Source organism: Copadichromis virginalis, linkage group LG14, assembly GCF_057382275.1.
Source record: "Copadichromis virginalis isolate Kocher_CV1m ecotype Utaka linkage group LG14, C_Virginalis_male_GT1.1, whole genome shotgun sequence".
NCBI classification, from domain to species: Eukaryota; Metazoa; Chordata; class Actinopteri; order Cichliformes; family Cichlidae; genus Copadichromis; species Copadichromis virginalis.
Window position 1 is genome coordinate 20,598,895 of NC_140631.1, and position 26,237 is coordinate 20,625,131.

At 40.8% G+C, this 26,237-nt stretch overlaps 1 protein-coding gene across 1 annotated transcript; it reads left to right on the forward strand.

The window, feature by feature from the left end:
* The first annotated feature begins 512 nt into the window (after positions 1-512).
* Positions 513-23,999, forward strand: LOC146693879 (von Willebrand factor A domain-containing protein 5A-like). The gene is made up of 23 exons (XM_085429856.1): positions 513-570; positions 2,618-2,665; positions 2,762-2,964; positions 3,060-3,282; positions 3,595-3,755; positions 3,830-3,944; positions 4,087-4,235; positions 6,759-6,847; positions 6,933-7,077; positions 8,410-8,489; positions 8,579-8,693; positions 8,842-9,000; positions 9,086-9,189; positions 10,482-10,696; positions 13,120-13,161; positions 13,378-13,437; positions 13,787-13,828; positions 15,580-15,609; positions 15,973-16,014; positions 17,024-17,155; positions 17,457-17,602; positions 22,967-23,090; positions 23,177-23,999. The coding sequence occupies exons 2-23, from the start codon at positions 2,623-2,625 to the stop codon at positions 23,254-23,256; spliced, it is 2,499 nt and encodes an 832-aa protein (XP_085285982.1). The 5' UTR covers positions 513-570; positions 2,618-2,622; the 3' UTR covers positions 23,257-23,999.
* The last annotated feature ends 2,238 nt before the right edge of the window (positions 24,000-26,237 follow it).

Sequence of the window (26,237 nt, forward strand, 5' to 3'; positions counted from 1 at the left end):
ACTCAGTCCTTCTGAGTAAAGATCTATAGCTTCAGTTCAAGAAAATGAATAATGGTATACAGGAGTACAGTATCAAATTACACTGATAACTGAAGAACTACCATGCGGCTTATTCCTTCATTCTTTATTAACAGGACAAGTCACATTAAAGCTTTACAATAAAAAAGACATGTAACAAACACAAAACATCAGAGAATAATAAGTTTATCAAAACACAAGTTCTAATAAGTAAACGTGAGCAAAGGCTGTAAATGTAAAAGCTACACTTTAGCATAAAATATAATGCGTAAACATACCATTACAGACATATCTGAAACCGAACTGGAACTCTTAAACTCACTACTATCGTTAAAGCTTTTAATGTGTAAAGATAAAGTTGATAAGTTAATTTCCTGTTAGGGCATCTGTGAAGCCTCGCTCACTAAATGATCTCATTGGAGGGATGCAGCAGAAAGCCTCTGACGTCACCGGAGTAGAACTGCGTGCGCGTATTGTAGACGCATAAGCTTGAACTTCACACACATACTACAGATCGGTGCTTATCGGACACACAAATCCCTCTATTCAAAGGTATGCTTTTCTCCAATTCATTGTAACTTTTCTTTAGACGTTGTAACCTGACGCACTTCATAAAAAACGCCGTAAGAAGTGTGCTGACAGGAGCTGTATACAGATGCAGTCTGTATTTTCCTTTTTATTTACTGGCAGAATAATATCAAAACTTGTTCTGAGTCCAAAAAAAAATCTCAACCAGGGCTGCTGCAGTAGGCGGTGAAACGTAACGAGTTTGGGTACCTCATATTTCAGTGGCGAGAAACACAATTTGTTGTCTTTTCAAGCTAAATCGCGATGCTGTGGCCCAGTTAAACACGTTAATGCAGGGGTTTAAGACCCAAATAAACCCGGCGTGGTTTGCAGCGCCGCTGCAGGGGAGACGGACGCACCTGAGCTGCAACCAATCACGCCTCGCCGCCTTAACGTCTGTGCTATCTATGCTGTTGTGTTGGTATGTGTCGGGCTGTGAGCTGAAAAGCTACAGCCGGCTGTGCGTGAAAAGTGGTCAATAAAGAGATGCTGAAAAGCATGTTCATGCAAACATCATCGGGTCTGCCTGATATGTTTACAATGGGACTTCTACTCCTGAACCTCTGCGCATATCCCATATGCGCACAGCGTCTGCAAATCGGGGCTGTATGAAGTCACTTTAATCTTTACCAGGACTGTAAGCTGTCATCTGTGAGGCATGAGCGGTGTTTGTTTGTAACATAGTTACAGAGATATGCAAGCAGTTTCTTGAGCGTTTCTGTAAAAGTAACAATCAATAAATTTGCATCATTTGCAAAAATCTTCTCACCTGTACTTAACCTTTTGTTTTTTTCTAACTCATCAGCCTGTCAATTAGACATCATCCCTGCTATATTTGTTGTTGGGGGGGGGGGGGGGGGGGGGAGTCAGAGATGATATAAATAATTAAGTAAAAAAAATAAGCTAGATTAGACATCTACATTATTGTAAATTATCCATCTTGATTTTTAGCACTTCTGATGATACGCTGTAACAGAAGTAAATCCTCTCCGGTGTCCCAGAACTTCCATTTGTCCAGCATATAAGATGACACAAAGCTGCTGCCATAAACACACACATTACTGGGAATATAGTTACTCAAAGATGACAAACTGGGGAAAAAAGAGATGGAAGCCCTGACTAAAACAAACAAAGAGGAAGAAGACCATGAATCAACCACACAATGTGCCATTGGATCCAGGCTTCTGTTCTGTAAAACTAGACTAACAGAAACCAAAACCAGGAGTAACGGTAACTCTCAACTCAACCTATACTTGATAAATAAAACTATTAAAGGAACAGAAAGATGAAACCGATGCTGATGGATTTTAGGTAGATGGAGAGGACCGAAACACCAGTTGGCGACCCCCATGTTGTGCTGTCTTCATGAGCGCCCACATTCAGCACTAAGAATAAATCACAGATGTGAGAGAGCAGGTTAATGAAGGTGACAATATAAACACAACAAGACGATGACCGGACCGATGCTCTCATGCCGCACATAGCAGCGCCCCAAACTTAATGCATGACCTGATGTGTATGATCGTGAAACATTAGGTCTGCTCCTAAACAGGGTGTCATTTCTAGCTTTGGACTTTATTTGGATTTAAGCTACAAATTAAGGTCATACAATCATCCTTATTTTTAATAAGAATTGTGGGAAAAGTAAAAAAAAAAAAAGGTTTAAATTACAAGTGAAAGACATGAACATGCCTTCATTTTATCTACTCCAATTCTGTCTGCTAAAGTTACAGCCAAAAGTTCATCCCCTACTTCCAGTTTATTTAAAGTTCAGCTGCCAGATGTTGAAAAAATTTATAGAGAAAAGGCTCTTGGATGCTTAATTGTTTTCTTTAAAACTTTGCAAAGCTTTTAAATCCTTATATTACGTAACTATTCCCTAGTTCTAGATTTAGATCTTAACTGTTTCTCAGTCAGATCCTCCTAACTATCATTGTCATCTGTTAGTTATTTGGCTTCTGGAGCCAAAATGAAAGCAACACTAAATTCTTTTATTTGGAGTAAATCTCTGTGGTGGTTGTCTCTTGCACAGGAACAATGGTGAGAGCCTGTGGTCTGCTAACTGCCCAAAAGGAACCAGGTAAAAAGTTGATGAAAATCCAAAATGGGCAGGAGACTAAACTAATTTTGAAGTTAATCAAAAACAGTTGTTTGGATGTTTATGTTTTTCTTTTAGTTCCTCTGAAGAGCATTGAGGTGGAGCTGGAGGTGAGGGACCATGTGGCTACAGTGGTCTCCACCCTGAACTACGAGAATAAGGAGAACAAACCATTAGAGGCTGTTGTTGTCTTCCCTCTGCCTGGAGACGCTGCTGTCTGTCATTTCAGTGCTAAGATCGGACAGACACAGATTGTAGCTGAGGTGAAGGAGAAACAGAAGGTGAGCTGGACAGTAAATATAACCTGATTATAAGTAAGATTCAAAATAACAATAAACACAGTGAATGTCACTGACATGTGTCACCTGTCCTTCAGGCTCGTGAGGAGTATGATGATGCTCTGAGCTCCGGTCAGCAGGCCTTCCTATTGGAGGAGAGTGATCAGAGTCCAGATATATTCTCTCTGAGTGTGGGCAGTCTGCCTCCAGGAGAGAGCGCCTCCATCAGGTTGGAGTACGTGACTGAGCTGGCTGTGCAGGCTGATGATGGTCTGAGGTTCTGTCTGCCTGCTGTGCTCAACCCTCGATACCAGCCTCAGGGTAGGAACACTTCAAAATACTTGGACCAGAAATGGTTAAACCATATTAGGTCTTGAACCAACCTCACAACAGTGACAGAACACAATATATGGCAGAAAAAGCATCAAAGTTCAACTTTATTTTCTCGAAGAAAAGATACCACATAACACTGTGACTGTCAAACATATTTATCAGATTAGAAAAAATGTAAAAGACTTGTGCCAGCCTTGTACCTAATTTCCCTGAAACCTTTAATTGGACCAGATGTTTTTAGAAGCTTTAATATTTAATGCCTTATTGTTCACAGCATTTCTAACCTGATGTTGTGTACAGGTAGTGAAGGTGTTCAGGTGACTTCTGTTCCAGCCTCTCTGGTGCCCTACAGTCTGTCTTTCTCTGCCCGAGTGTCCTCTCCTCGTCCAATCTCTAAAGTAGAGTCCAACTGTTCCCTGGACCCTCTCCAGGACCTCAACACTGATCAAACCCAGGCCACGGTAGGTAGAGTGCTGATGTGTCTGCTCTGTACTTATAACTGAGAACTAAATATGAATGTGTTTGTGGTGTGCAGGTCAAGCTGGCTGCAGGACACAAGTTTGACAGAGATGTTGAACTGCTGATTTATTACAAAGACGCCCACCAGCCCACCGCTGTGGTGGAGGCAGGACAGGCCTCTGCTGAGCCGGGTGAGTGGAAATGATAGGAGTAGTTGGTTTTCAAAGACAGATTTTTAATATCCCCATTCTTTCACTCAAAAGTTTGAATATGTATGAAAAAACCACTGAAAAGCAAATTTATATAAACTTTTTTTTGTCTGTTATTTTTCAGGCTCTCTGATGGCTGATTCAGTGGTGATGGTGAGTCTGTACCCTGAGTTTCCCCAGTCTGTGACGTCTTCAGTGGCTTCATGTGGAGAGTTTGTGTTGTTAATGGATCGATCTGGAAGTATGAGTAATTCTCGCATCAGCAGTGCCAGGGTATCTGTAACCCAGAGTGATTTCCTGCACTTATTTCCTGCCATTGAACGCATCACAAATGCATGACTCCAACCACATGACTTTGCTCAGCCAATCGAATGGCATGTAGGTCATAGTAAGCCTGTCCCGACTTCCTCCCGTCAGATGCGTGGAGGCAAGCCAGGTGACAGAGCTGTTGCAGGTGTGTATTGGCAAACATTTGCTTTTCCCGTTTTAATGCATTTTCTTAACACCAACTAACTTATGCAACTTAGATGCTGATTACTGTGAGCCAGAGCCATAATGTTGTTGTGCACTGAACAGTAGTGATGGGCAGATGAAGCCCCATGAAGCACTGAAGCTTTTCATCCAATTGGTTCACCCCAACGCGAAGCTTCATGAAGCTTCATTTGCTCTAGCAGGACACCTACTGGACGTAAAAATAATAGCTGGCATGAATTTGAAGAGTGTGGCATTTTGCACACAGCCTGTAAATGTCAACAACAAAAGGAGTGTGTAAAACATGTATATTGTAGTGATGGCAGTATACTGTGTATATTTATAGTGGCAGTATGGGAAATGATTATTTGGAAATGCTTGAAATGGAAATGATCATTTACTGTGAGGTGAGGTGTGGTTGGGGTGTGGACAGTAGTTGTGCTTTTGTAACGTTGAGGTATGGACAGCTACACACTGAGGCTTTGAGCCTCAGTCCTGCCTGTTCACATTTTATTCTGTAAAAACTAAATTTTCACTGCTTTTACGACCTTTTTAGTGGGGAGAACATAGCTAGGATTTAATGATTTAACAAATCTTTTGAATCCTTTGTACTTATTACAGTTGTATAATATTGTTATATCATTTAGTAACATTACTGCATCCTATATTATCATTGCATTTGATGGCTCACCTGGTCTTGCTCCACAATCGGTGTTCCCCTTATTCTCATGCAAAGCTCTGTAGTGCCTAAGCATGGATGAGGTGTTGTTGTTATATCCCAGCTCCCTGGCACATAGCAAACACTTCACCTTGTACAAAAGTAAAGACAGCTTAACATAAATTGTATTGCACCATCAGTATCATGAAAATACATCTTCTGTAGAAATTTACATACCTTGTTGGGAGGAATAAGATCAAAATGTTCCCTCACAGGGGAGGACATCCTCCTCTTCTTAACTGGCTCCATTCTCTCCAGACTTTCTCTCCTCACTCTCATAAACCTCCAAACGGTCTCCAAACTCACACTAACCGCAACTCTCCATCAAACACCCACATTTTTGAATGAAGTCTGAGGGGTTTATATCGCTGTCATAGCTCGCGGCAAAGTTCGAACCACTTCATGAACCAGTCACGTGGTACAGCCGGGCAGCGAGGCTTCGGACGTCATCATTTTCAGCTCCTCCCATAAATGAAGCAAGCCTCGATACGCGCTTCGCGGAAACGCCCCCTCCATTACTCGACACACGCTCCGAAGCCTCGATACAGAACGTCCCATCACTACTGAACAGAATGGAATTGGTGAGTTTGAACTTTTAATTGACTGTTTGTATTGCTACCAGCTGACCCTAATCGGCTGCTGCCGGTCCAAACAATTTGATTTTGATTTGACTGATAGTTGTTGAATAACAAATGTTGTGGAGCTACATAGTATGTATGTATGTATGTATGTAGCAGTTGAAATGTTTTCAGTTAAATCCTTATTGGTTAGAAATATTATATTTAACCAATATATTGTTTGTTTATTTTTATAAATTGTGTACACAGGAACAAGAATAACTTAATGTATTTAGCTTAATTGGCTGACATTTTTGTATGTTATTCTTGTGATTTCTTATTGGCCTTGTTTATTTAATGCAGGCCAGGTGAACCTTTTTTGGGTATGGAAAAGGATGGCGAGCCAATGAACGGCTAGGAGCAGGACTCATTCTGCATTGAAGCTTCCACTGGACTGGTAGGAAGCTATCAAAGGCGACGCTCTGTCCCGTAATTTCCGAATACACTGATTTCCACAATCATACACACCAGTTCCCCCGTTTATGGACAATAGCGCTTGGACATCTCTCATGGATATTCAGATAAAACTCATGGACTTCAGTGTGGATCAGTGTTTTCGATGTTAACATGTGTTATTTATGGGGAACTTTTTTTTGAGAATCTATATTGCTTGGTATAAGCCGGAAGAATTTGCTTAGTTGTTTTTGTGCACCCCCACTGGGTTTTTCTATTAATTAAATAGCTACAGCAGGAATGATTATTTAAGCTTTCATTTTCTTTTCTTAATTTTCTTTGCTTTCGGTTAAATACATGGTACCTGCAAAAGCATTTTGTGTTGTGTGTATTTAATTACTGCCCATCAGCTCCGGTAGCATTCCTAAATCTTCTGATTAATAATAACCACAAAATCACACTCAATCCCTAGCCTGTATTAACTCATTAGCGCTACATCAGTGTTACATATCCATAATATACTTACTCATAAACTCTTTAGTTTCAAATTGTTCCTCTCACACAGTGGCCTCACTATATTTTCAATGTTCTCTTAAGGATACTCTGCTGCTCCTGTTGAAGAGCTTACCAATGGGCTGCTATTTCAATATTTACAGTTTTGGGTCCAGATATGAACACATCTTCCCGTGAGTCTCTCCCAGCCCAACAAAGGTCCTTTTGTCCTTGACATGAAATACGTGCATGTTTGTATTGGTATTTGTGTGATGGCAGTAAGAGTGTGGAGTACAGCCAGCAGACCATGGAGGAGGCTCTAAATACAGTTGTGCAGATGGAAGCTAATCTCGGAGGAACAGAGATGCTGCAGCCCCTCAAACATATTTACAGCCAGCCCTGCATTCCCAATCAGCCTCGACAGGTAACACACCAGGTTAGGTTCAAACTTTCAGAGGGAGCTCAGCTCCCAAACATAATTTCATCCATACAGTTTCTTGTGATTAATATTAATGAAATATGCTTTTGCAAATGTCATCAACTGTTACCTTCTAAAGCAGCCTAACTGGTACGATGATCTATTCAGAGTGACTAATCAGAGATTTCTATCTAATCCACCCGTTGAAGCAAACTGGTAATAGCGTTGTTTTATATTAATTCATACAAACCCTCCCTTTATGATGCAGACTCAGCATTATATACCCCAATTTCACGAGTGGATAATAGATTTGTATTCCCTCACATGAATGTAATGACAGCCATCCTGTTCACCATGTTTAGATTGGTATGAATCCTGTAAAATGGACCCTTGTGCACCTCTTCCACCTCTGGCTGGAGCAGCTTCCCCACGTGGCTCCTCCACTGCTCTCGGCTGAGAAGTTTGAGGACACAGTAGTTGCTCTGTGGCACTCCTCCGCGGGTCCGATATGAGCGCAGACACTGCGCCGGGCACTAGCCGCTCCCGCCCGAGGAGTGGGGATGGGTGCGGCAGCAGGCTGCATCTTGGTTGTTCGCACCCTGCTGCATGCCTGCCGCTGGGGAACCTGGTGGGGGTGTTGGTGGTGTGTGTCAGAACTGGATTAGAGCTGCCAGATTCGCAATCCTTTGTGTGCTGCAGTCAATCCAGTACCGGAGTTCTTTCTGCTTACGCTTCCTGGTTTCTGCACCACTGTGGCAAGAATGAGGCATGATGCGACCACGATTCTGCATTCTGAAACATCTTACTTTATTAAACGGTTGCTTTTTGTACAACTCGGCTCAGCTTCCCAGCTGCCAGCCACACGTACACAACAACAATACAACAGGACTTCACACCGCGCTTAAGCTGGGCAGGCGTGATTGCGATGCCACGCAGATGTGTCCACCTTCGCTGCTGTGGCACCGCCAGCCACGCCCTGCCAGAGTGCTCTGATGGAAATTTCCTTGAGCGCCCCCCAAAAGAGTCCAAACTCAACTATCTAACACACACACACACAGTATGTTTGACTTCAGAAGACATTTCACTGACTTGAAAAAACTGAATAATAGCTGAATAATATAAACATGTTGTACATATGTCTCTTACCTCTGTGACATTATCATACTACCCTTCTTCCATCTTCTTAAGTACCATATTTTGAGTTCATATTAACCGTACATTGTTCTTTGCACATTACCATTAAAACATTTGTGTTTCTGAACCTAACTCAGCTCTCAGAACAAGCTGTGTGTTTCTGGGTCTGATGTTCTGCCCTTATGTGCCAACTCTCCTCTCTAGCTGTTTGTCTTTACTGATGGAGAGGTGTGGGACACCAAGGAAGTGATAGATCTGGTGAAGAGGAACTCAGATTCTCACAGGTGAAACCACAAAAACACAAGTACGTCTACACAATTACAGAATGTCCAACATGTCCTCTATGTACTTAAAGAAAACTGTTGTATTGCAGGTGTTTCTCTTTTGGGATTGGGGAAGGGGCCAGCTCTGCTCTCATCAATGGGATGGCCAAAGAAGGAGGAGGTCACGCTCAGTTCATCACAGACACTGACAGGATGCAAGCAAAAGTAAGATATTTAACACAATTAGAAGTCAAGCTAAACATCGCAGCAGCAGCAGCAGCAGCAGATCCATATTTGAGATCAGACCTGCAGTGAGTAAAATGTCTGTTCCAGCTGTTTGTGTATATTTGGAGAGTTTTTCTTTATTTTTCAGGCGATGCAGTCGCTGCGATTTGCTCTGCAGCCGGCTGTGGTCGACATCTCAGTCACATGGGATTTACCAAAGGAAGTGTCTGTCACTGTCCTCTCTCCACCAATCACTGCACTTTTCCAGGGTCAAAGGTCACTGATTTATGCCCAGCTCAGTGGACAGGTAGGAGCAGCAGCCTCTCATGTTGTTGTTTAGATATTTGATGACAGTAATTAACGTGACTTCTGACCCTGTGGTTTTGTGTCAGAGCTCAGAGGCAGCAGAGGGCTGTGTGACGGTGAAGTACAGCCTGGCAGGTCATCCCTCTGAGAACCAGCTGCACTTCAGTCTCAGACCTGCAGAGGACACTGGGTAAAACAGAGTTTTGATATAAACAGCACTGTTCTGTGGATCATGACTTTAGACTTAAAGTTGCTAAGTGTGAAACATATGACACTATCCAGTTAATCCCTCCCATGTTCTATTTCTAACCTCTTTTACTTGACCTTGACGATCACGTCAATGAGGTCATAAATAACTTATAAATTGAAATTTTATTTGTTCCATACACAGTACAACATGTAGTGAAATACTTGTGTTTGAGCTGCGGACAGGCTGCAGACGTAGCCGCTCCATCCCCGGGCTTTGTTTTAACATGGGGGTCTAGCCAGGACCCTTACTGGATACCGGATACTGGAGTCTATTTTCAGGAGGGAAGATGTTATCAGAACTAGTGTGTAATCGGGACTTTGCATAGATGCTTAAAGCTCTTATTGCAGTGCCAAAACTTTGTCTCTGTCCTAAAACTCCTCCCTCTGTCCTCACGCTGACTGTTTAGAGGTGAACCCCACTTATTGTTCCACTTATTGCTGTGCCATTAGCAAATGTTGGTGCGCAGCTGTGTTTATTATGTTTATTTTCATGAATGGTCGGATGGTCCTCACAGTGAATTATGGGAGAGCATTTTCTCCTCCCTTTCTGTAAAGGATGGTCCAGTGTATCCTCTGCTCAAGGAAGCAATAAAAGAAGCATTGAAGCGCCATTCCTTAGTACTTACAGAATTGAGCAGCTCTTATTATGGTCGCTTTGCCGATATTTCAGTCATGTCTCTCAGTTAAGAACCCTCCAAAGCAAAATTAACTTTTGGAACGTATCTATTGCCTCAGTCTATTTTTGTCCTTTGTCAGAACATCAGCTCACTTTCCCTTCCTGTCTCTTAGCTCCAGTGCTTCTTACTGTAAGTATTAGTTCCCAGTTTAGGTTTCAGTAGTTTATAGCTTTCCGTTTCCTTTTGAACTTTATGTTCCACATTTCATCAGTTTCACCTTCAGTTTAATAAAAGGCTCGCATGTTGAATTTAGGTCATAATAGAGGCCTCCTGTCCATATACTGCACAGTGCAACGAGTGGAAAATAATTATATCGTTTTATCTGTTTTCACTTGAAATGCCACCATGAGCTTCTGTTCTGTGGACTGAGATTTCCACTAGGAGATTTTCTCTTGGTGTGAGCATTTGTCACCATTCATGTTATCACTGTGATTCTTATATAAAGCAGTGGGTTTATCTCCATCTATGTTTGACCTTAGAAAGCATACAATATAATAAAAACAGAGAAGTCACTGGTAAACAGCTGTAGTAAAAATATGTCCGTACTTCTTTACAGATTAACAGTCCACAAGTTGGGTGCTCGGACTCTGATTCGTTCCCTGGAGGAGGGAGAACACAGAGGATGGCAAGACACAAAAGTGAAGGAGAAGGTGGTGCAGCTCAGTGTCCAATCGGGAATAAGCAGTTCACTGACTGCCTTCATTGCTGTCTTCAATAACAATGGCGAGGCGATTCAAGGACCTCTTCTGCACAAAAATATTTTAAAACACGGTGAGTTTTTAAAAGCAAGAACTAAAACTTTCACCCACAACTCTGAAGATCAAAATTACGGTGCACGAATAAAGGGAGTGCAGTGATTAAAAATAGTTTTATAAGATGACTTGAAAACAAGCTCATTAAACTAAAAACCAAAATATTAAGGGGGGAAAAACCCATTGGTCAACACTGACAGTGTACCAAATAAAGGATGGCCAGCTAGAGGTCTATATACTGTGGGGCCCATTCAGGAGGCAGCTGAATGGGTTTGCAGAGAGGGCAGACTGAACAAGGGACTAAATAGATGAATGAAAAACATATAAAACAGCAATGACATCCAAATGTCATTCCGACTGGTGACGTGTAGTCGGATGGTAACAAAGACAGAGAGGGTAGTCAGAACGGACACGATTGAACTGCCAGAAACTACTTTGGAATCTCACAGGCAAATGGGAACCATCAAGAGGCCTCTAGAAGACACCGAGGGTAAGGCAAGTCCTGAGGAGTATGCTAAATGAGAAGAACAAGATCTGGGAATCAACACCTACAAGAAAGCTCCTTATCATGCATGGGGTTTCAGCCCAAGTCCAGCATCCTGAAACTTTTCGCTAAGCGAAAGGAAGCGGGCCAAGGACTGGTGAGTGTCAGAACCACTATCCAGGATGAAAAAAAGAAAAAAGAGCCATGAGTATATCAGGAAGATGACCACAACTGATCACGTACATAGGGAATACTCCAGGCAGCAGAAACCTGAGAAAGAAAAGGAGGAAAAAGAAGAACCATCATGGAAGTATAGGTCCATGCAGGGCAAGTAGCACTGACAGATAGAAGAAGTGACTGATATCGAGAAATCCGAACAGTGGCTGGACAAAACTGAACTGAAAGACTAATCATGGCAACACAAGATTCATAATGGCTGGAGTCTACCACACCAGGCAAGACCCCAGGTGTAGGTTATGCAAAGTTTTCCCTGAGACCTTCCAGCACGTAATTGCAGGGTTTAAGATGCTAGCAGGCGGGGCTTACAAGGAAGACCATAACCAAGTTGCCGGCATAGTATAGAGGAATATCTGCGCCGAGTATGGCCTGGAAGTTGAGTTCAAAATGGGTGGTTGAGAGAGACCAGACTAAGATCCTGTGGGACCAGATACAGATGGACAAACTCACTTGGTGATGGCTAACCAATCAGACCTAGTAGTGCTAGAAAAGAAGAGGAAAACCAGCCATAGTGATAGATGTAGCTATACCAATCAATAGCAAAATCAGGCAGAAGGAAACTCAAGAAAGTCGAGAAATACAAATGGCTGAGAGAGGAGCTTTAGAAGATTTGGAGGTTGAAGACAACAGTGGTCCCAGTGGTAACTGGAGCATTTGGAAGTGACTTCCAAACTGGTTGACTTGCTCCAGGAGATCCCAGGATTGACATCTGAGATCTTAACAGATATCTACTCACACATTTTTTGGGGGGTCAGAAATATAAATTAACACAATACTGTCCGTGCTATGGAAAAAGAATTTGTCACAATATAAACAGGCAATAGAGCAACAATCCTCACAATCTCTGTGATCCAGGACCTTCTAATTACTCAAATTATAAAATGTTGAAAAACATCAGTTGTTTGATGCTAAATGTTTTACTGCCATAATTTTAGTTAATGTATTTTATTTTGCATTACGCATATTTTCTGTCAATAGGACATTTATTTTAGAAATTCTCATGTAGGATCTATGAGATGCACACCCATTTTGAAGCATGAGCATGGCAAGTTGAAGCCGGGAATGTTAAAGGTTTCTTAAAAGTATCTGTACATTGCTCATTTCAGCCTCTAAACATGGGTCAGCCCGCGAGGTATGTTTTATGTCATATAGATCATTTTATGTCTCTATTGTACCTGTTTTACTATCTCATTGAATGTTATGGTTTTTTTTAGTTTGATGGTAGCGTAGTTTGTGATCAAGGTGATGCTGTAACAATATCAACCCAAGATTGTACAACTCGCATAAAAGTCAACTTCATGCCATCAGTAAAAAGAACTCTTTACTGACTTTAAGAAGAGGTGGAAGTCATGATATCCAAACATCCATCTAACCATTAAAAAAGATTCAATGGACCTGATCTATGAAAACATTAACCATTAACTAGCCTGTAAACACTGAATAAACCAATAATTCTGTTGCAAAGTTAACATGATTGGAACTGAAATATGAAACATGTTTTTATACACTGTTTCTATAACTTTTTGTGATATTTTAAATATTGTTAAATGGCACTTATTAAATCACAGTTTGCAAAAAGCCCCACTTTGTTGACATTTTAATCAGCTTCATTTTATTCGTACATTTTACAACCGACTGTTATGATTGATGGTATGATGTTTAACTTAATGTGTTTACCGTCCATCTTTAGGATCTAAAAATGCCTTCTTTTCTTGCTACAGATTACGTTGATTGCACTCTGAGTCCTTACCAGGATTATGAAGGTAAGCAAGTAGCTAAATACAACAGATATTGTTTCTCTAAACTTTTGATATTTTAAATATTACTGAAAAACTTGTACCTTTGGTTATGAATCATTGTGCATAAAAAAAAACAGTGATTTATAACACTTTGAACATTTTTATGAATACATTTTAAACTGTTGTCATGATTTTAGTTTTAGATTTCTTTATAATTTCTTTACCTCCCCTCTCTTTTAGATCTCCAAGAGCCTTCCCTTCTTACCATGGGTTACATGTATGCTGATCAGGAATCTTATGGCAAGCTAAGTTTTGTCTGTTTTTTATTTCTCTAAATGCTGGTGAACACTGAACAAACCAACATTTCTGTGGCACAGTTACTGCTGAACCCATTTGCAACATTAATGAAAAGAATTGTTACTATACATTTTTGTGATACTTTAAATCTTACTGAAAGTTGCACTGTTGTAATGAGTTATAAATCACAGTGTGTGAAAAGAAAAACGTTTTTGACATTTTGAACATTTTAACAAGCTTATTATTGTAAATACATTTTAAACTGATTGCTGTGATTCATAGTATGAGGCTTAGCGTAATGTCTTTAACTTCTCGCTTTTGGATCTGAAAATGCCTTTCTTAATTGCAACAGATTACGTTGGTTGCACCCTGAATCCTTATCAGAATTGTGAAGGTAAGTAAACGGCTAATTATAGCACAACATTCATAAATAGATTTCTATAAATGGAATAACTGCCTGTAAACACTGACCGAACCAATATTCCTGTGGGACAGTCGGTATTTAACTGGTTTGCAGCTTTATTGTGAAAAGCTGTTCCTCTAAATTACGGTAATATTACTGAAGAACCTGCAGCCTTGTAATGGCATATGAATCACTGTATAAAAATAAATAAATAAATAATCACACTATTTTGATATTTTAATAACCTTTTTATTATAAGAACAGGCTAAACTGATCATTGCCATTGGTGGTACAAAATTTAGTTGTAATGTTGTCACTTCTCCCTTCGTTTTGTGCCTGGAAAAACCTTCTTTAGTTACTGCAGATTACAGTCGTTTCATGCTAAAGTGTTCTTGGACTACTTCTACAAGGGAGTCATAGATAGATTGATAGATAACTCATAACATTATTACTCCCTACCTAATATTGTGTTGGTCCCCCATTTCCTATAAAACAGTCCTGACAGTCCAGTTCCCGGATGGTATACTGGGGTATCTGGTCTTACATCCCAGTCTCGGGGAACAGAAGCACAACATAAGGGTTAACCCTCAAGGTGGAGTTTTATTGCTACCAAAACTAACAGTGCTAACTCTGGGGTGAACAAAGGCTAAAATAATAAACAAAACAAGCTATTCCAAAAGAAGCTGCTACCTAAACCCTGCATGAAACAAAAGCCAAATAAAAGACAACCACTACCCTAACTCCCTAATTTAATGAACAAGAGAAAAGGTAAAGAAAACAATTAGGCAGTTCATCCCTTCTGCTTTAGTGCTTATTTAGTGGAAAAGAGTATTTACAACACTGTTTACAAAACTTGACGGTTCTCTGAAGACACGCACAAAAATTTGTCACAGAGGGTTTGGAGGCCAACGACAGGTCTATGTAATTATTTTTGTGCCATTGTTCTGAGCACATGTTAAAAAAAATTTGCAAGTACAAGTGTTGCATTTTGAGGAGAAATTTATTTTGAGCGAAGAAAAACTAAATTTGAGCGAACAAAATTCTTCTTCTTTGCTATTATCCATATACACACACAATAACAGCCCCTCTCGCTCGATTGATAACGACACCACATATTTGCAAAAGTGTTCTAATGTTTTTGGAGATGCCCGTTACCCACCAGCTGACTGCACAGCTGGAGTGGCCATTGGCCGATAGTGATTTTTTGTTTTTATGTTTGTTTGTTTTTGTAACAATATAAACTATGAAGGTGGTGGATTTGCAAAGTGGTCATGATGGACTCTGGACTCAGGGATCCATATCCTGCTGAATGAGACTGTAGTCATTGGAGTTTCTTTTTTTTTTTCTTGCCTTGATTGACCTGATCTATTATTTAAGAATAAAAAAACAAAAAGCTGAATGAGAAAGAACAAGACATGATTTTCTATAAAAGAACAACATAACTGCCTGGAAACACATGAAAAAATAAATGCTATTTAACTTGTTTGGGACTTAAAAACAAACAAAACAAACAAAACAAACAAAACGCTGTTCCTCTACATTTTTGTGATATTTTAAATATTACTGAAGAACATACACACTTGGAATGAGTTATGAATCACTGTGTGTAAAAGCCCCACATTTAAAAATTTTTATTATAAATACCTTTTAAACTGATTTTTATGATTCATTATGAGATTTTTAGTTATGTCTTCCCCTACCCTCTTTTATATATCTCAAAGAACCTTCCTTTCTTGCCATAGGTTACATGGATGCTGATCAGGAATCTGGTGGTAGGCAAAAAGCTAACCTTTTTGTTGGTTTGTTTTGGTTTGTTTTTCTTCTCTAAATGCTGGTAAACACTGAACAAACCAACATTTCTTTGTGATACAAATACTATGCTATTCATTTGCAATTTACATATAAAATGTTGCCCCTATAAATCTTTGCGACACATTAAATCCTGTGGAAAAAAGTTGCACTGTTGTAAGGAATCACAGTGTGTTAAAATGTTCACTTTTTTTTTCTTTTTTTTTTTTTACAATTTTGAACATTTAACAAGCTTATTTATTTTAAGTTTTTAAGTTTTAAATGGATTGTTGCGAGTCATGGCATGAAGCTTAGCGTAATCTCTTTACCTTCTTTGTTTTCCACAGATTACATGGATTGCGCACTGCCTCTTGATCAGGATTATGAAAGTGAGCAAAAATTCTAAATAAAACAGAAATACAGATGTGTGTTTATGTTCTGTAATTAGAGTGACTGCCTGTAAACACTGAACAAAACATTTCTGTAGCACAGTTACTGTTTAACTTTTTTGCAACTTTAACATGAAAAGTTAATTCTTTTTTGTGATATTTTAAATCCTGCTAAAGAACTTGTGCCTTTGAAATTAGTCATTAAACAGTGTAAAAAGCCACACATTTAAATATTTTCAGGTATTTCAACAATCTTATATTATTATAGTATAGCATTATAGTTATTAAGTTGAAGTCTTGAAGACACAAACGTTTCAGTTATTCTAAAATTATGTTTAACTTACTTATCTCAATCAGAAGACATGCCCTGTGCTAAAGTTAAATTTAAAAGCTAAATGCTATAGAAAGTGTTTTTTTTTATTTTTTTATGAATACATGGCTGTAAACACTGAAATAACTACCGCCTTTTTGTGGAACAGTTGACATTTGCCTTTTCCTTTGTAGTCATTAACAATTTGCCCATGTTAAGTAGTACTTAAGGTGAATCATTTTATTACCATAAAAATCCAGTTTTTAGTAGTTTCATTTCTTAATTCTCATGTCAGAAACATTTACTATTTATTTTAAAACCTTGAAGTGAAAAAGTGTTTTTAGTGTTGTGACACATCTTTTAAAAAAGAAAAGAAAAACAGAACAATGAAAAAAATAACCTTTCCAAAGAAATTGTCCTACATTACAAGTTACAAACCATTACACTGGGTGACAGTTTACTTAGTTAAGACCCCCACATTACGTGGAATTGGAGGGCTTTTATTTGCCTTGTTTTAGACAGGCATTGTTGCCCATGGTCATGGATGTGGATTTCTGTTTATTGTGGAGGAATGAACTTAATCAAATGTTCATCATTTTAAAGGAAGCTTGTATCAAAACACCAAAATCCGATGTATTATGCATTTAATAACAGTAAATTGATCTATATCAGGGTTTTGTTTATCTGTTCTCTCACCAGCTTGTAGCTACAAACCTAGAAATAAGTCTGACAGCAAGACAGGGGTATTTACTCAGATGAAGAAGATACTAAGTGACTTTTGGAAATCTTGTAAGACGGTGGCTGATGGTGCTCTAAAATCTGTGTCTGAAGGTAATGTTAGATGTAAGTAGATAAATCCAATAAACTATCAGCTTCCATCATTTACAGAATGTCAGACAGTTGTAGTTGGCTCATCACATGTATGTGTAGTGTGTGCTAGTGGATCAGGAAAAAGAAAATAATAATATGAAAATATAGTCAACAAAAACTTAAATGAGGCATTTAAATATATTACAAATGTTTCAAAGTTTATGGTGGTTTATGGATTGCTTTATATTGTAGACTTTTTATGTCTTCACATGTAGAATAATTATAATCAGGTCCAGCTTTTGTTTCATCTTTGGTTTTTCAGCTTCTGTGTCTGAGCAGCAAACCAGAGATCCTTTGCTGCAGTTAGTCTCCCTCCAGGAGGCAACTGGCAAGTGGTTGCTTGATCCAGCTCTGCCTACTGCACTGGGAAAGACGAACGAGGAGGTGGAGAAGTCAAAGCCAGTATTGGTGGGTTGCTGTAAATTTAAATCATTATATAAAGTGATAATATAAGATTTCATAGTATGAAACCTAATTAAAAATGTTCATATATAACACAAAGTTTTTGGGTGCCGTCATGGAAGGGACTGTACCTGGAGACATTGTGAAAGGAGTGATTGGGGGGAATGGCCTGTTTGCTCTAAATGAGAATGATGTTTTGTTATTGGACTTCTGTACTAGGTACAGGTTGGCCAACCAAACAATATGTTTTAGTGTAAGGTTGATTGTAAGTGTACTTTGTGCCAGAGCAAAAGGTCAGTGGTTGGTTTTGTTTTTGTATCTGATCAGAGGCAGTATGTCTTGCACACTTTGGTGGAGAGCAATGCTGTCAACTGACTGCCTAATGGTGAGTCGGACTAGATGGCAGGGAGGACTGCTAGACAGTCCTAGAAAACCTAAATGGGTAAAGAGGGAGGTTTTGGACCTCCCACGGGATGCAAGAGTAATGAGAGAGGCTGTAAAGGTTAAGGAGTAGGCTTTCTAGACTGGGTTGGCCCAGGGATACTCCCGAAGCAGGTATTGTGGGGCCAAATGGGGTGGCTTCAACAGTTGAACAGAACTTCAAGCAAAAACCTGGGTGTGGGATGAGTTCAGAGAAGCTATGGAGGAGGACTTTTGGCAGGCATCAAAGAAGGTCTGTCAAGCTATCTCAGTACTCAGGAGGGAAAAGCTGGGTTTGGCCCAAGCCATGTTTAGTTGGGGAGGAGAACTGCTGTCCCGTGGAGGAAAAGGCATGTTGAGGAACTCTAAAACCCAAGCAAAACGTTCCATATGAAGGAAGGAGAGCCTGAACACTTGGGGTAAGTCTCACCGGTTACACTTGCAGACGGTCACCAGGATTGTTGAGAAGCAGGAGGAAGGGTTACCTATATGCGCTTTTAATGTTGGGACAGTGCCTGTGGAGTGGCAGTCCAGGGTGGTGGTTCTCATTTTATTATTATTATAAGAAATTATTGGGGTATTATGCTGCTTAGCCTCCCAGGGAAAACTTAATTCAGGGTATTTTGAAAAGATGTTCCGTCCAATCATTGAACAGGAGGAGGAGCAGGAAGGTTGCCTGTTGTTTTCGATCCTATTCTAAAATTTCAAGAAGGACATCTGCTTTGGGAATCTCAGAATAACATCTGTTTTTTTGCAAAAAAAAAAAAAAATATATATATATATATATATATATATATAGCTGGATAGCGTAGTGGTTAGACTACACGCCTTTGGAACAGAGGATCGCAAGTTCGATTCCTGCCTGGGGCGTCTGTATCCAGTAAGGGTCCTAAGGCTAGACCCCCTATGCTAAGCAAGCCTACCGCAGACATGAGCGAGACAGATAAATATGAAGGCATGCCGGCTCGGACGTCGCCCGGATCAACAAGGTCCGCGTCAGGTGTTGAGGAACCAGGGCACCCTGACGAAAAGTGGGCTACTGGAACAAGAAGGCATCGGTGGGCAAGGGACGAAAACAGGGCGTTGTTGGAATGCTACTACGCAAGTAACCCCGGCGGAAGGGGCTACATGAATAGGATGAGGGACCTATGGATTCTTCGATACCCAACATCCACAATGACGGCGAAACAACTAGTAGCTCAGTGTTCCAACATTCGAAAGAAGGGACTGCTCTCACAGCTAGAGATTGACGAGGTACAACACAAATGCTACGGCAAGGAGGAGTCAGGACGCCAGGTCAGGGGGGAGATATCATCACCCCCACCCGAGATTGGGTACATAGCCCCAAGTGTGATAGGAGAAGGATCGTTGAGTGCGAGAGGAACTGACCTGAAAAATAGGATCATGGCCAAGCTTGAAACCTGGATCCCCCGTAGCCGGTTACCAAGATTACGTGAAGTACCCTCAGAAGGTCTGCTAGATGATGTTAATGCAGCACTACGGGCAATACCTACAACCACGATTACCGACACTAACAAGCTGATCTACATTACGGCAGCAGTGATCAGTGAGATGCTTGGCTACAAGTTGAACAGCCACAAGGGGCAGTACCCTCCATGGAGAAGGAGGCTAGAGGGCAAGATCAAAGTAGCACGGAGAGAGGTTAGCCAACTAACGGAGTTGCAGAAAGGTGCGACGAATAAGGTGCCTAAGAAATACAGCAAGCTGTCCATACCTGAGGCCTTGGAAACTGCCAAGCAAAGACTCACAGCCTTGGCCAGCCGCTTGAGGAGGTACACCAGAGAGATAGAAGGCAGGAGAATAAACCAGCTGTTCTCCACAGAACCAGCAAAGGTGTACTCTCAGTGGCAAGGGAACAATAAGAGAACAGCACCACCAAGGCTGGAGACGGAGCAATACTGGAAGAGCATATGGGAGAAGGATGCAACCCATAACGGCAATGCTCAGTGGCTAGAGGATCTGAGGGCAGACCACAGCGACCTCCCTGAACAGGGTCCAGTAACCATCACAGTGGCAGATATCCAAGAAAGGGTCTCCAGTATGAAGAGTTGGACAGCACCAGGGCCCGACATGGTTCACGCCTACTGGCTGAAGAAGCTAACTGCACTCCACGAGCGTCTGGCAGCACAAATGAACCAGCTGCTAGTTAACGAGAGACACCCGGAATGGCTAACTGAAGGCCGGACGGTCCTGATCCCCAAGGACCCCAAGAAGGGACCGGTCCCCTCCAACTACCGACCAATAACCTGCCTCAGTACTACATGGAAGCTCCTGTCAGGCATCATATCGGCTAAGATGAACAGGCACATGGGTCAATACATGAGCGGGACACAGAAAGGAATTGGCAAGAATACCAGAGGCGCAAAACACCAGCTACTGGTAGACAGAACAATCAGCCGAGACTGCAAGACCAGACTGACCAACCTGTGCACTGCCTGGATTGATTACAAGAAGGCCTATGACTCAATGCCCCACAGCTGGATACTGGAATGCCTAGAATTGTACAAGATCAATGGGACCCTAAGAGCCTTCATCAGGAACTCAATGGGGATGTGGCGTACAACACTAGAGGCCAACTCCAAGCCCATAGCACAAGTCACCATCAAGTGCGGGATCTACCAAGGAGATGCTCTGTCCCCACTGCTGTTCTGCATAGGCCTGAACCCCCTCAGTGAGATCATTAACAAGACTGGCTACGGATACCGACTACGGAACGGAGCAGTTGTCAGCCACCTCCTGTACATGGATGACATCAAGCTGTATGCCAAGAGTGAACGAGACATCGATTCACTGATCCACACTACCAGGCTATACAGCAATGACATTGGAATGTCGTTCGGACTGGAGAAGTGTAGTCGGATGGTAACAAAGAGAGGGAAGGTAGTCAGAACTGAGGGGATTGAACTACCAGAAGGCAACATTGCAGACATAGAGGACAGTTACAAGTACTTGGGGATCCCGCAGGCAAATGGGAACCATGAAGAGGCCGCTAGAAAAGCTGCAACCACCAAGTACCTGCAGAGGGTCAGGCAAGTCCTGAGGAGTCAGCTGAATGGTAAGAACAAGATCCGGGCCATCAACACGTACGCCCTGCCCGTGATCAGGTACCCTGCTGGGGTAATAGGCTGGCCAAAGGAGGAGATAGAAGCCACTGACATAATGATGGCCCCAACTGACCGAGTGCTCAGTGAATACCTCAGGCAGCAGAAACCCAAGAAAGAGGAGGGAGACGAGGAACTATCATGGAAGGACAGGCCTCTGCACGGTATGTACCACCGGCAGATAGAGGAGGTGGCTGATATCCAGAAATCCTACCAGTGGCTGGACAAAGCTGGACTGAAAGACAGCACAGAGGCACTAATCATGGCATCACAAGAACAAGCTCTGAGCACAAGATCCATAGAGGCTGGGGTCTATCACACCAGGCAAGACCCCAGGTGCAGGCTGTGTAAAGATGCCCCAGAGACAATCCAGCACATAACAGCAGGGTGCAAGATGCTAGCAGGCAAGGCATACATGGAACGCCATAACCAAGTGGCCGGCATAGTGTACAGGAACATCTGTGCCGAGTATAACCTGGAAGTCCCGAGGTCAAAATGGGAGATGCCCCCAAGGGTGGTGGAGAATGACCGAGCTAAGATCCTGTGGGACTTCCAGATACAGACGGACAAAATGGTGGTGGCTAACCAACCGGACATAGTGGTGGTAGACAAACAGAAGAAGACGGCCGTAGTGATCGATGTAGCGGTTCCGAATGACAGCAATATCAGGAAGAAGGAACACGAGAAGCTCGAGAAATACCAAGGGCTCAGAGAAGAGCTCGAGAGGATGTGGAGGGTGAAGGTAACGGTGGTCCCCGTGGTAATCGGAGCACTAGGTGCGGTGACTCCCAAGATAGGCGAGTGGCTCCAGCAGATCCCGGGAACAACATCGGAGATCTCTGTCCAGAAGAGCGCAGTCCTGGGAACAGCTAAGATACTGCGCAGGACCCTCAAGCTCCCAGGCCTCTGGTAGAGGACCCGAGCTTGAAGGATAAACCGCCCGCAGGGGCGTGCTGGGTGTTTTTATATATATATATATATATATATATATATATGAGAATGATGTATATATATATATATACACACATATATATATATATATATATATATATATATATATATATATATATCTCAACCAACATAATCTGTCGCAATTAAGTGATATATGTGGTTCTGTATGCTTCATTGGAGCGTGACCTTCTGTGTTACATTAGCACACATCTATTCCATTCAACCACTGATACTTTTCACTTCTCATATCCCATGCTTGTTATTTCCTTTTTTTGAATAAAGTAATGATTAGCAACACAATCTGTCTTGTCTTCCCTCTGTCATTTGCCATGGGCCAGCTTGTGACAGTATCCACTGGAGCAATTTGTCACAGTTTGAAATGGTTGGTATGAGAGTCAGCACCTCCAAGTCTGAAGTCATGATTCTTTGTTGGAAAGTGGTGGGATATTTCCTGGATTCTTGTGGTTAAGAGAAATGTGAGCCAAAACGTGAATCTTTCAATATTTAGAGCATGACCAAAAGGGAAGAGACCCCGGGAATCTGCTGGAGAAATTATATTCCTTGTCTGGTCCTGGAATGCACTTGGATCTCCCAGAAGGAACTGGAAAATATATGGATTAGTCTGCTGCCACTATGACCTACTTCAGATGAGCATAACATAAAGATGGATACAACTATAACATAAACAAATTACATTGAAGGGAGCAAATGGAGCAAAAAATATTTATTATCAGTCAAAGTATTTCAGTGCCTTCTTTCAGATTATTTATGTTTTCAAAGTGGTAGGAAACAAGATCATAATCATTGGGTAGCATTTTCCATGTGAAGGATTGTGTTCTGTCTATATCATTTGATTTTGTTTGATTTGGTGAATTAGGCCAACAAGGAAATTTGGGCTACCATTCTGGCTCTGATCTGGCTTCATGGTTTAAAGATGGATTCAAAGAATGAGTGGGATCTTCTGGCTATGAAGGCTGCCTCATGGCTCCGTGCTCAGAATGGTAGTAACCCTTATGAAAGTGCTAAAGTGCTTTTTAACACTGGTTGATGCCACACTCAGCTGTCTTTCTTTGTTTTGTGTTTTCAGCACCATGGGTGACAGAGTGTGTGGAAGCTGCAAATTTACTGTTGGGTTGCAGCGTGATGAAAGAAGCTCTGGGACTCTGAGGGATTTCTTATGAACCCTTTTCCAATAGTACCTACTTGATTTGGGGTCAGCACGGCTCAACTCTGTTTTTAGCCTTTTCCATTAAGTGATAGTATCTGGTAGTGGATAGTTTTTTTAGTACCTCCTCAGCCGGGGTTCCAAGCGATCCATGCAAGTAGAAAATGTGACATCAACAGACTGCGTGCCACAAATTGATTAGTCAGAGGTGTCACTCGATGAATCATGAGAGCGTCTATTTAATGACTAACCAACTAAACTGTCATTTTTGAAACCTAACAACAAGGGCAATGGCTACACTAAAGACAACACTGTGATCACTGACTCTGCCAAAAAGCCACAGACTGAGCAACAGGTATAACACTACCTTTCTTGTGGCGTTCGTGTCACATACAAATGATATTACAGTCATGCCTGCTTACCTGATGAATGGTTGTTGTCTGCCACTAATTTTAGTATATCACCTTTGTGATTCATTTTAATACTTTGGTTCAAAAATGTCGTGCAGAGAAAGGGACACTCCAAAACAAACAACAAACACATCTCCCACTACTGTCCAAGTTGCGGCATTTTTTTATTTACTTAGTCAGTTATTAGTTATCGGTGCAAAATCTCCACGTACTGACAAGTACTGTAATTCTATGAATACATCGAGAAGTTAAACAAGAGAAACTGTATGCAGGTGGATTATGGCAGTTCTGTTTTTACAATAATAAAAATCAATAATCAGCAAGTAAAACCTTGATTTGTGACTTTTATTCTATTTCATTATTTATTTTTTAAATCCTGTCTGGCAGCTTTGCAATCAGAATTGTGATCTGAATGCATTTTTGCTTTTTTTTTTAATAACATTAAACTTTTGGATATATGCTACTATAGTAGCATAGGGCCACTGAAGGTAGAAAAAAATAAAGGGGAAGGCTGTGCGTGTGTGTCAGTTATTTTTTTGTGCAGTGGTTTTTATGCACTGGTTTATCTGGTAGGTATTAAATATTATAAATATTTAAATACACCAAATATTTAATAATTTAATAAAAAAAATTTCTACCTGTTGTAGCTAAGAAGCCACCCACAGGCCCTTTGCTGACATTAATCTCCCTCCAGCAGGCGTCTGGCTGCTGATTGCTTGATGCGCCTCTGGCTATTGCACTGGGTAAGACCAGCAGTGAGGTGGAGAAATCAGTGCCTGGAAAGGTGACTTGTTCATCTTAATAAATAAAATCAAAAACTGATAATTTGAGATATTGTTATAATAATAATAATGATAATATAGCAAAATTTGAATACAAACACATGATGTATAAAAATGTATGGAACGACCAGACAACATTATGTGTGCGTTATCATTTGTTTTAATTATATAATTAGAATTGTTATATATTTGTATTGTACATTGGTATTTGAAATTTGTGTTTACCGTTGTAAACAAATAAATAGATAAATCAGAATTGTTCTCATAACATTGATAAAGTAAAGACAGCTACTGTAGCAGCTCTTTCAGAAAGACTGTTCCTTACTTTTCTCTCCCCCTTTCTGGTGATGAAATTCATACTTTGTTACTTGTTTAACACATAAAGACTATAAGAACATTTTCCCAGGTTTCCCTCTGTAGCCACCCTACAGTCTTCTGTACCAAGACTTTTAAACGCAGGGTTCAGGTCCTGATGACTGTGTTCTCAGAGCTAAGGCTGCCTAAGGCTGCGAAAAAAGCTCCACCCACATCTCAACAAGTAAGTGGAGAATATCAGATAGAGGTGACATATCAGTTGAGTCTGTGCTGTGTGAACACTTTGGCCTTTAATATTTACAAACGGGGACGGCAGTAAACCATCTGACATCTGCCACACATGTTGGGCTTTAGAGGTAAGCTCCTACCGTGCATTTATTTAAGCAGCCTGATCACTTGCTGTTCAGCAACACATTACTGCACACTGACACGAAAACCTTAAAACTAAGGATAGCAACCTGGATGCTGTCACATTGAAATTCTTTATTAATTTTGTTTATATGTTTTTATCGTGATATAAAGAAATGTGGTTGTGCTGCAACAGACAACTGCATTTACAGAGAGACATCTGTGTGTGTGTGTGTGTGTGTGTGTGTGTGTGTGTGTGTGTGTGTGTGTGTGTGTGTGTGTGTGTGTGTTGGGGTGGTGGTGGTTGGGGTGTTGCTCTTTATTTTTAATTCGATGATGCAAACAACAGGAAGAACTAAACCGGAAGGCGCTTCAGGCTAGCTGTTACCTGTCATCAAAACAGTGGTATGCGGTGACGATTCCGCCCACCTCACCCACCACACATACACATAAGAAAAACACATTCCTCCACCATGTAACAATTTCACAACATAAATTGGACCAGTTTAAAGCACTATTTATGCTGCCTGTCTGCTTTCAAACACAGAGATCTTAAGCCTAACTAAATATCTACTATAATACCAAGAGTATTCACTGTTAGCTGACAATGCTGACAAGTGACAAACCATTCCCTTAGGAAAAGAAACAAGAAAACAAAATGAAAACACCTCACTATAAAAAAAAAAACTGTATGACTGGAAAACTGTGCATAAGTAATCAAATTAATAATGCAATTAAAATTTAACTAACTATTAAGATGTTCCTATTAGCATTAAAATAATGTTCTTGGTTCATAGGTACAAAGATGAACTTCTACAGTCCGCTAACTCTCCAAAAGGAACGAGGAACTGATTCAAAGAGACTTCTGTTTTCTCTCTGACCACATTTGGATTTTGTAATATTTTAATGTAACTGGTTACTGGTTATAATGGCACATAATATCTTGCTTCACATATTGTTTGTGATAGAGATAATATCTAATTAAAAACAGTATTTGAAAAGAGGGACAAATAGCAGAAATACAGTCTGCAATGTCATACATTTCGTGTTTGTCTTTGTGTAGTTCTTTAAAAAAAATGAAAAATTAAAGTATAAAAACTCAGAACTACAAAAATCTAGTCTTTCATG

What these genes read in the sequence shown, in the direction of transcription:
- LOC146693879 (XM_085429856.1), top strand. Translation starts at nt 2,623, where the DNA reads ATGGTGAGAGCCTGTGGTCTGCTAACTGCCCAAAAGGAACCAG. An exon ending in AGGTGAAGGAGAAACAGAAG is followed by an intron (nt 2,965 to 3,059) that starts GTGAGCTGGACA and finishes CCTGTCCTTCAG; the next exon opens with GCTCGTGAGGAGTATGATGA. An exon ending in CTCGCATCAGCAGTGCCAGG is followed by an intron (nt 4,236 to 6,758) that starts GTATCTGTAACC and finishes TGTTCTCTTAAG; the next exon opens with GATACTCTGCTGCTCCTGTT.